The sequence below is a fragment of the Muntiacus reevesi genome, chromosome 11, assembly GCF_963930625.1.
Source record: "Muntiacus reevesi chromosome 11, mMunRee1.1, whole genome shotgun sequence".
Classification (NCBI taxonomy): Eukaryota; Metazoa; Chordata; class Mammalia; order Artiodactyla; family Cervidae; genus Muntiacus; species Muntiacus reevesi.
Window position 1 is genome coordinate 10,277,719 of NC_089259.1, and position 11,614 is coordinate 10,289,332.

Consider the following 11,614-nt stretch of genomic DNA (forward strand, 5'->3'; position numbering starts at 1 on the left):
GACTCCATTAGAGACAAGCGACTCCCACAGATGAGGCTGTTTCAGGACAAAATGTCTCAGATATGGATGAAATGTTATACAACAGTATCTGTCACCTCCCCCTCTCCTTTGCCTTGTCCCATGTTGAGTCCTCAAAGTTAAAAATGTTTGATGGAATGGAAGTTTGATGAAATAGGTGACTGACAATGGCTCAGAGTAAAAGAGAGGGGTCCTTGCTCCTATTTTGCACAAACCTACTGCCTCCATGGTATTTTCCATGGTATTCCAGAGGTTTGGCAACTTCTGGGAATAGTGTCTTTTGTTTTCTATTATTAAAAAAAAAAACCAAACAATTGGCTTGTATATATTGAACCCTCTAGTTGGGTGTAAAAATGACATTGATCCTTTCAAGTTTCTACTGATGGTCATATTTTCTATAACCAAAGCTAGCTCCTGATACTTCCCGGCTTTATCGTATTTGTAATAATAATGTTTATTTAAATTCAGTTAAAATGACGAAAAGGGTTAAAGCTTTTACGAAACTATGGGGAGGAGAGATTGTCATGAGTGCTCTTATCTTAGGTCTGATGAGCTCCAGAAGTCGTCATACTTGTATGATTTCAGGGATGTTATGACATCGGCCTTTTTCTTAGAAGTAGATCAAAAGTGTTCCCCAGATTCTCAACAAGATCAGGGACAAATACTTCTACTTTATCCTTTTGGAAATCCAAATGCCACTTATCGTTTGAACTTAAAAGAACTTGAAAAAATTTGGGTCCTTTGACAAAGCTTTTCAGCCTACAGGGATAGATACAAAAGATAATTAAGGTCATTCTGAAGCTTACAAAGAGCAGGCCTATAAACATATTTACTAAAAGATGTGCTGATTAATTGGAAAACAGGGACAAAGGTACTTTCCTGTTAAGAAGAGATTTCAACACTGCTAATTGCCATTCACTGTACAAGTAAGGGTTTTATACATTTAGCAGAAAACAATGCATTGAAAAGTCGGAAAAGCCTGGATTCTAGTATGTTTTATTTGTAACTAATCACATACAAATCACTTATCCATAAAATAATGATTAACAACTATTCTCTAGTTCACAAATATAGCACAAAACCAAAGTTCTTCCCAGGAAAACCTTTTTGTAAACCAAGATATCACTATTTAGCTTAGGCTTTAAATCAAAGGTTGAAAATGACAAGGGGAAAATATGTTTTTTATCAATCAGTTGCATATCTTAATTCTGCAGAATTAAGACCTGCTTGAGATCATCACTGTTCTATTTCAACCTGATAAAAGGAAAAGCTATCAACAAGAAGTAACTGGTGAAGAAAAAGTTGGCCAAAAAATAATCCTATGGAGAAACAGCTTTGTGTTAAGGATAGTGTCCAGAAAAACTCTGAAGTCAAATGAAACAAAATTTAGCCTTAAGCAACTCAAAGCAGGTTTGCCCTTCTGAAGGCAACCAAAAGCACGTTTGTCCTTCTGAAGGAACACATACTGGTTGGACAAGTGTTGAACTTCACTAAAAATGTTGAACAGGAATGTCATGTAGAATCTTCAAACAGTCCATTAAAATGTCTAAGAACAACTTGTAAAAAACAAAAATACCTTTTACTCCTTTCTCTGTTTTCATCCTATGGTATTTCAATAAAAAAATTTCAATCCCTACCAGAAAGATGGCATTCCTCTGTATTCTCTGCCAGGATGTAAGAACTGTTAGTATTCTGTCACTGGAGAAAAAACAGAAGAGGAATTTAGCATGTCACTGAATGAAGATTCAGAGAGGAAATTCTGACTGCGTGTAGAAAAAGTTATACATCATAAGTATTTGGCCACTTATCATGTGTATGTATCATGACAATTATATCCAATAAAACCTCAAGAGGTAAGCACTTACATTTTCTCGTATTTAACAGTGTAAGTTTTGTGTCATTTATTCTCTATTTCTGGACTTTCTTTCCCTTACATATGTTGACAGAAACAAAGACTGGAGCAGGGTTCATAGAGAAACACAGGACAGGTACAAATACCATAATAAAATAGCCTTGTACACCACTGCATAGAGAAATATTTTAGACGAAATATACTTTCACTACTGGCCCCAAATGCTATCATCCACTTATGTTATTTAACTGTAAACTTTTAATAGAAAAATACCTTTAAGCTGATAATAACATTTAGCGACTTACAAAACTGACAGAATTTTTCAGTGCTACACAAAACAATTCTATACACGACTTAAAGTTTGAAAGTTCTTTGCTGGCACTTGATTTTGAGAGTTGATAGACACAATAACTACTGATTTCAATAAAATACTGTTCTTAACTGGTACATACTTTCAAAACCAATATTACTCACAAAACAGTAAAGAATAATCACACCTTGTTGACAAATCTAAGATAAGCACCGAAACTATACAGCCAAAATATTTTAAGAATCACATAAACTTTTTAAGACAATGGATAAAAATTTTCACAATCATGTCCAGTGAAAAAAAGGATTATTCCTCTGATTCAATGAAGTATTTGTCAAGTATAGATTTAAAATATGAACCTACAAAGCAAGTTAGCTTTTTTTTTTAAAAGACCTTTAGATAATTGGTGACACTATTAGAATGGAATGTTTTTTAGATGGAAAATTGCTCACTATTTGCAAATACATGTTGTATTACAGATTTAAACTGAAGTTTCTGTTCAAACAGAATCATGTTTTTTTTTTTTTTACTTTTGGTGAGTTTATGACCATTCTATACATTGTCACAAGTGAAACCACCATTTAGTCACATTAAACATATATATAATTTTTTTTTTCCAAAAAGAGAACACCTAAATAAAACTTAGCAGACTACATTTGTTAGAACACATTTTATAAAAACCCACTAGTTTAAAGTTTTGGAAATCTACTACACTGCTCTGAAGGAAAATATATGCTTTCCCACCCTCATAATCCCTATCCAATCAGTTTTTTAGTATAGAAATTAAAATTCAAGTTGAAACACTTGTGGCACAAGACAATGTGAGTTAATCATAGAAGAATTAATCATAGAAGACTACTGATTACAATTAACTTATATTGTCAAACATAAACATACCAAACAAATCCACACTGGACTTTTAGAACAGTAAATTATTAAATAGGCTGATTTCTTTTAAGGATGTTTAAATTCTGTAATGTGAAATTATATTAGTATTTCAAACAATACCCTTTCTAAGCCAAACCTGAAATTAATCAACTTTTTTTTTTTTTCCAGCAAAGAGAAAGGGTCTCTCTTTAAGATACTTTCCAAAGCAGTAAAAATACCTTTGTGTTTCAATTTACCTGTAACACACTCTGCTGATCCTGTGCATTTCACTGAGGGGCTACCTGAACCCACAAATCATCATCAGATAAAGAGCTTGAGCTCCCTGATTCAGAATCCAGCTCACTGAACCCACCTAAATCCCACTCAGTGCTGGATTCACTAGGTACTTCTTCCTCCTCAGTGAGAAAACTCTGACCAGGTTCAAGACAGGAAGGATAAACGCGAGCTGAGAGGCAAAAAAAGTTAGAATCGAACTGGAACAGGCCTAACGTGGTACCTATATTAATCCACTGGTCAGCCCTAATATCGTATTCATACACGGTCACCCGGTTCTTCTTCCACTGCGGGGTGCGGGAGGTGATCAGCAACAGTTTCTGGCCATGATTGATAATGCGGTAGTTGTTAGTCTCCGACACCAAAGGGATGTTATTAATCTGCCTCCACTCTCCTCTGACTGGGTTGTACACCTTCATGACAGGGATGTCGCAGATGCAGTAGATCTCATCATTGAAGACACAGGCTTCCTGAAAATCATTGCGCTTCAGAGAAACGCACTTCAGCCACATATTGTGGCTGGGATCAAAGCAGAACATACGCTTACTGTTGAGAGCATACAGATAGTTCTGAATGACCATCAGGTCAAAGGAAATAAAGGAATGGGGCAGCGGGGCCACCAGCGCCCACTGGTTTCTCTGGACACTGTAGCACTCCACCTCCTTCAGTTTAATACCGGTAATGGGGTCCCGCCCACCCAGGATATAGATGTAGCCATTGAGGTATGCCACATCCATGCCCTCCCGGCAGAGCAGGCGGTCAGCAAGTTGCTGCCAACTATTCTGGGCTGGTTTATACACCCAGAGGTCCTTCCTGGGCTGGGCGGCCAGATAGATGTCATGGTCTGGAGAGACACAGACAGCTAAGGTGGTCACAGTCCTAGTGTGAGCAAGGCAGGTCAGAGGTGATGGCACTTTGTAAATGTCCCCCGAGTATGGGTCACAACACAGGAAGGGATCTCGGGGATGGCCAAAGAAGATCACCATCTTCTTGGCACACACACCCAGCCTCTGGGGCAGATGATCGGCCACCGGCACAACGGAGCTGCTGCTTCCGCCGCCGCTAAGAACAAGGCTAACGACGCTGCTGCTGCCGCCGCCGCCACCGCCACCGCCGCCGCCGCCACCACCAACGCAGCTAACGACGCCGCTGCCACTGCTGCCGCCGCTGCTCTCCGGCTTGGGCACCAGAGCCTTGCACAACGTGTCACCATACCGCATCTGCCGGGCCCCTTCAACAAGGTCCAGACAGTACTTCTTCACCACGGTGTTGGTCAGCAGCTCTTCCACATAGCCCCGATCTTCGTCAGAGAAGTGGGTCCAGCGCACACACTTGAAGACTTCTGCCGCGCTGGGACCCCGCTCCTTGGGAGCCGCCTCCAGCCACTGCACCGCCACGTGACATACCGTCTGCTCGTGCTCGATGTTGAGACTGTCCAGGCGCAGCACGGTCAGCAGCTGGGCCAGGGTCAGATCGGCCAGGGACTCTTCACGAATTGGACTCATCTGGCTGAGCTGCTTGAAGTTGTGGGCTATAAATGACTGGGCCTGTGACCGCAGCTTGCGATGGCCGAAGGCATCAGCAAACTTGAAGATAGCCGTGCAGTTGGCCAGGTCAAGGCGGCGGGCTAGGAAGGAGGCACAGGCTTCCCGCACGTACTCCAGCTGCAGCATGTCAGACGCTGCATAAAGGCGCTCCACGTTCGATTCACTCAGGGACACGCGACCGGTGTAGCAGTAATCGACCAGCACCTCGAAGGACTCGGCGTCCACGTCGTGCATGGTCACGTTCGTCTGATGGCTCTCGTACATGCCGCCGGTGAACATGCTCTTGAAGTAGGGACACGCGGCCGCCAGCACGTTACGGTTGCAAGGGAAGAGGCGACCCGTGCCGGGCCCGCTGCCGGGGGTGACCACCTCGATGGTCACATCGCAGAGCAGCCGCGCGTCGTAGAAGGACTTGAGCTGGGCCAGCAGGGCTGCAGAATGGCCCGTGTCCTTCAGCTCCTCCGGGCCCGTGAAAAAAGCTGAAACCGTGGGTTTATGAACCCTTTTGGGGCGCTTCCCCCCGCGGGGACTGACGAGGCGGCGAGAGCGCGAAGCTTCTTCTCGGGACTGCATGGTGGAGAGGGCTGCAGGGAGCGAAGGACGAGAACGGGTGCAAGGACCAGGCTCTGGCGCCTCCTCACCCTCTTCTCGCTGACGCTCAGACCGCGGTGTCTCCGGAGAGACTGCAGCACTGGTCCATTTATTTAACTCAGCCCTCTGCCGCGGTGCCGCCTCCCTCGATCGCGTAGAGAGCGTTCGACTCACCCGGTTCCAGTTCCACGCCCTTTCTCCGCCTCAGCTCGCCCTCAGAGGACCTACTGGCTGGAAGCGAATGATCCGCCACCGCTGCGCTGGCAACACCACTAGGCGTCCTGGAGAACTACGGCTCCCAGGTTGCCTTTCGCGCCTCGAGGCATGCCGGGACCCCGCGGACTCTGCGGCACAGGCTGCGGCACCTGCTGCGGCACGGGGTTGCGGCAGGGAAACCGCTTTGCATATTGGGAGTAGTAGTAGCTTCAATAGCATCGCGAGATTTGTCGGCCGTTCATTGTTTCGAAGGACCAAGTTAGAAATTGTTAATTCTCTTCCGTTCGGTTTTATGATTTCGAACTTTGGGTTTGGAATTCAGACTAAATGCCCGTTGTTGTATTTATCAGTTGTCTGGCTTCTCTCAGAGCCTCCTCTTGTTTTTTTAAAAACGTTAATGGCAGTGGTACTTCATAGCTTTGTGTGACAATTGAACTAGATGATACACACATAAATCGCGTAGGTGACATACACATGAAATCGCGTAGGCTGGCTCTCCTTGCTTTGAATAAATATTTGTTGATTAGCAGAATAACGTACTTATACGCAGTACCCATAATATAAGGTTAATGAGTTTTAGCTTTTCTTCTAGCGTTTATGAAGAATGAAGCACCCTCTCATTTGAGACCATGAGCCTGTGAGGAAATTTGAAAAACCCTACAGGTTTCTGCAGAGCTACCTTTTAAGTTTTTTTGTTTTTGCTTTTAACAAATAGATTTTTAAGACTAGTTTTAGGTTTACTAGAAAAACCAACAGAAAGCTACAGGAAGCTCTCACATACTCCACCCCCTCTCAGTTTCACCTGTTTACAACGTCTTGCTTTAGTGTATTCCCTTGTTAAAAGTTATGAACTTACAGTGATCTATCATTAATTAAAACATGTAGTTTATATTAGGATTTACTCTGTTGTACAGGTATGTCATGTATGTCATGTATCTGTCATAACATGTATGTCATGTACATGTATGTATGGCATACATGTATGTCATAAATGTATGTCATGTACCAATCTTGACAATAATACACAGAACAGTTTCACAATCTTAAAAAAAACCTCTGTTCAACCTATTTATGCTTCCTTCTCCTTGCCTCCCAGCCCCTCGGAATCATTAATTTTCTTATTGTCTGGTTTTACCTTTTCCAGAATGTCATGCAGTTGGAATATATATTCTTTCACTTAGCAATATTCAATTCGGATTAATAAAGCTTTCTGTTGAATTTTCTAATAAACCTTAAAATCTGATTTTAAAATCTATTTATTAAAAAAAAAAACCAAAAAGCTTAAACAAACCTGTAGGATTTTTCAAATGTCTTTTCATGGCTTGATAGTTATTTCTTTTCACTGAATAATATTTCATTGTATACCAATTTACTTATCTGTTCACCTACTAAATGACATTTTGTTTGCTTTGAATTTTTGCAGTTGTGAATAAAACTGCTATAAACACTCATGCTGGTTTCTGCATGGACATAAGTTTTCAACTCATCTTGGTATATACCAAGGAGTGTGACTGCTGGATCACATGCTAATACTATGTTTAACTTTGTAAGGAAGTGCCAAAATGTTTTGCAAGGTGATGGCTCTTCTGTTTTGCATTCCCACCAGCAATTAATGAGCGTTCATATTGTTCCACATCCTCCCTAGCATTTGGTATTGTCAGTATTTTGGATTTTGTAGTGTACAGCCTTTAAACTTGCCTCTCTGGAAAAAATTCGGAAGGATCTGATCATATTTTAAACATCTAGCAATATCTACAAGGTTGTTTAGTTGTGGTGCCAGAGAGCAGTAGGTATGCAAGTCAAGAATATTAATAGATGCTTTGGTGGTCTCATAAAGTCTATGTTTCCTGTTCTGGAAGTAGTGCTAAAGTATTTTCATTAATTCTCTTAATAGAAATGCTCATAACTAGTCCAGTACAGGTCCTTTCACTACCATCCTCAAATTAAAGATTCTGGAATTCTAGTTATTAAGGAGAATTTTAAATAAAAATATTTAACAAAGAGACTCTGTACTGAGCCAGATCCTAGGAGCTCAGCATCATACATGCCCAAACATCCTTTGAATTAGTCTGGTCTAATGTATACTTTACAAAATTGTTTTTATATTTGTATTTGTCAACGTTGCCTCACTATGTTGTTGTATAGTCGCTAAATCATGTCCAACTCTTTTGCAACCCCCATGGAATGGGGCCCACCCTGCTCTTCAGACCATGGGCTTTCCCAGGCAAGAATACTGGAGTGGGTTGCCATTTCCTTCTCCATGCCTCATTATTGTTGTTGTTACTCAGCGGCTCAGTCATGTCTGACTCTTTGCGACCCCATGGACTGCAGTATGCCAGGCTTCCCTGTCCTTCACTATCTCCTGGAGTTCCTCACTAAAAAATCCTCAAAATAAATTGTGCTCAGTCATCAAGTTTTAACTTTTTCATATATGCTTTTAACAGTGTTGTTTGCTTTCAATTGCTTTTCGCAAAAAGCAAAATATTTATTAGACACTGTGCTATAAGGCCTATAGCAGTGTTCAATAAAATTTTCTGTGTTGATAAAAATGTCCTATATCTGTGTTATCCATTATGGTAGCCATGAGCAACATGTGGCTCTTAAACACTTGAAATGTGGTTAATGCAACTGAGGAACTGAAGTTTTAATTCTAGAAACACAGCATTGGCAGCAACAAATTCAATGGGGAAAGGAAAGACTTTTCAACAGGGCTTTCTGGTGGCTCAGACGGTAAAGAATCCGCCTGCAATGAGGGAGATCTGGGTTTGATCCCTGGGTTGGGAAGATCCCCTGGAGGAGGGGATGGCAGTCCACCCCAGTTTTGGAGAAGGAAATGGCAACCCAGTCCAGTATTCTTGCCTGGAAAATCCAGCAGCATTGGCAGCAACAAATTCAATGGGGAAAGGACAATCTTTTCAACAAATACTACCAAAACAACTAGATCATAGTGAAAAAAAATTCACCTTGAAACTGACAGTGTTGAACTTTAAACCTAATCCCTGTGCCACAGAAAAACATTGATACTTAAGAAATATCTTCAACTTCTCCCACCCCCTGGAAATCATCCTACCATTTTGTGATTGGTAATAGGTAACCACAGCAAGAGCTGACTCACTGGAAGAGACCCTAAGGCTGGGAAAGATTGAGGGCAGGAGGAGAAGGGGGTGACAGAAGATGAGATGGTTGGATGACATCAGTGACTCAGTGGACATGAATTTGAGCAAACTCTGGGAGATAGCGAAGGACAGGGAAGCCTGGCATGCTGCAATCTATGGGGTCACAAAGAGTTAGACACGACTTGGTGATTGAACAACAACCCCAGTAAACCATCTTTTCCCACATGACTCATATGAGTCATCGTCCTGTCTTTCTCATGACTACCATAAGCTCACAGAAGATTCCCTCATGCACCTGTGAGAAGGTTAAACACAGACCTTTCCATTTTTGCCTGAGCCTACCAACAAGGCCAAACACAGGGTCTCCATCTCCCAGTCCTTTGTCTTATGAATGACTAACTGAGATGAGAAGGGCACCACCCATGGGGGCACTCCCTGGTGGTCCAGTTAACCACTGGACTCAGCTCGTAGGGGCCTGGGTTTGACCCCTGGTTGGGAAACTAAGATCCCAAAAGCCCTGCATCCAAAAAAAAAAGTAACAAACCCAAAGTACCTAGACACCAAGAGGTCAAGTAGCTATACACATTTCCTAGTCAGCTGACCAAGACATCCCCAAGTTATTAAAGCAATTGTACCTATAAACCACTCTACCTATAATTTGTCTATATCCTCTCTATAAAAAAACCTAAGGCAAACTCACCCCAATGTGGGGTCCAAACTGTCCTCCATAATGGCAACAGTCTGAATAAACTCAGTTTCCTTGTTTGGCTTTTGTCTTTGACAGTTTGGTGCCACTGTGTTAGTCGCTCAGTCGTGACCAACTTTTTTGTGACTCTGTGGACCATACACTGCCAGGCTCCTCTGTCCATGGAATTCTCTAGGCAAATACTGGAGTGGGTAGCCATTTCCTTCTCCAGGGCATCTTCCCAACCCAGGGACTGAACCCAGGTCTCCTGCATTGCGGGCAGATTCGTTACCATTTGACCACCTTGTTTGGTTTTTGTCTTTGATGGCACTTTGCTGCCATTACTGGAATGGAATTGGAAATCCATCTCTAGGCCCCCATCTGCTCCACCCAGATCCTAAGGCTTTCTGAGCCCCAGTGCCATGTCCCTGAAGTGGTTTATGCTGGAGTCCAGCTTCTGATCCATGTAATCCAGACAAGCGTCCACAGAAGCACGGGAAGGATTTGAATTTGGTTTGGGGGGGCGGGTGCCATCTCTTGGTTTGATTTTGTTGCTAGCTATTGTTTTATAGCTCTGTGGTGATGTAAATGAGAAGGAAAATCTAAAAAAGAGTGGACATACATATAACTGATTCACTCTTCAGGAGCCAACACGGCACTGTAAAGCTGCTGTGTTGTTGTTGTTGTTGAGTCATTCCGCTGTCTCTGACTCTTTGCCACCCCGTGGACTGTACCCCATCAGGCTCCTCTGTCCATGGGATTTCCCAGGCAAGAATACTGGAGTGGGTTGCCATTTCCTTCTCCAGGGGATCTTCCCGACCCAGGGATCGAATCAGCATCTCCTTCATTGGCAGGCGAATTCTTTACCACTGAGTCACCAGGGAAGCCACTGTAAAGCAACTATACTCCAATAAAAATTTAAAGAGAAAAAAGACCCCTTCCCTGAGACCAAAAGACAACCCTGCGAGTTTCTGGGACTAGGTAGCTATTGCTGAGCCCAATCCCTTGTTTTTGCACGAGTGCCTCTCCCTTCTATGCCACAACAAAGAAATCAACACTGAGCCACTGAACAGTGGACTTGATTTCCACATCAGTGTTTTGAAATCTAAGGAACTCTATCCTCTTCTCCCACCTCTGGACCCCTCAGTTACTCGCTACCCTTTTCCCTTTCTATACACAAAAAAGAAGTACATGCATATATTTGTTTGGGGGATGGTTAGAAGCTTTTTTTTCTGTAAACAGACTACTGCCACAACTGTAGCTAAGCTGGTACTGGAAAGAATTTTCCATATATGGGGGCCCCTTGCTTCCTCTCTAGTGACAGAGGAACTCACTTCAACAGTCAGGTTACTCAGGATATTCAACAAGTACTTCCACCACCCTCCATCCTCTAGAAAAATAAAGCAGACCAACAGTGCTCTTAAATTCAAACTAGTCAAACTACCTGAGGCACCCAACCTACCCAAAATCTTGCACTTGGTCCTGCTGCTGCTGCTGCTGCTAAGTCGCTGCAGTCGTGTCCAACTCCGCGTGACCCCATAGACGGCAGCCCACCAGGCTCCCCCGTCCCTGGGATTCTCCAGGCAAGAACACTGGAGTGGGTTGCCATTTCCTTCTCCAGTGCATGAAAGTGAAAAATGAAAGTGAAGCCGCTCAGTCGTGTCCGACTCTTACTGACCTCATGGACTGCAGCCTACCAGGCTCCTCTGTCCATGGGATTTTCCAGGCAAGAGTACTGGAGTGGGGTGCCATTGCCTTCTCCAGCACTTGGTCCTAGTGATCCTGAAATCCTTCCCCTTCCAGGCAATACTGATTATTCCCTTATGAATAATGGTGTATTATAAAATACTGCAGGTCAATGAAGATTTCTTACCTCTTCTGAAACTTAAGTGACCTTAATTTGACCTAATCTAGTATCTATCCTTATGTCACTTTACATTGGTCAGAATGACTAGCATCAAAAGTCTACAAACAATAAATGCTGGAGAGGGTGTGCAGAAAAGAGAACCCTCCTACTCTGTTGATGGGAGTGTAAATTGGTACATGCACTATGGAAACAGTATGGAAGTTCCTTTAAAATTAAAAATAGAAAAAAAAAAATTAAAAACAGAACTACTA

At 42.7% G+C, this 11,614-nt stretch overlaps 1 protein-coding gene across 1 annotated transcript; it reads right to left on the reverse strand.

Annotated features, from left to right (window-relative positions):
- Positions 1-998: 998 nt before the first annotated feature.
- Positions 999-5,722, reverse strand: KBTBD6 (kelch repeat and BTB domain containing 6). Its single transcript, XM_065901871.1, has one exon. The coding sequence runs from the start codon at positions 5,459-5,461 to the stop codon at positions 3,335-3,337; it is 2,127 nt and encodes a 708-aa protein (XP_065757943.1). The 5' UTR covers positions 5,462-5,722; the 3' UTR covers positions 999-3,334.
- Between the last annotated feature and the right edge of the window lie 5,892 nt (positions 5,723-11,614).

Bases quoted from the DNA above. Each gene is read 5' to 3' on its own strand.
- KBTBD6 (XM_065901871.1), bottom strand. From the start codon at position 5,461: ATGCAGTCCCGAGAAGAAGCTTCGCGCTCTCGCCGCCTCGTCAGTCCC.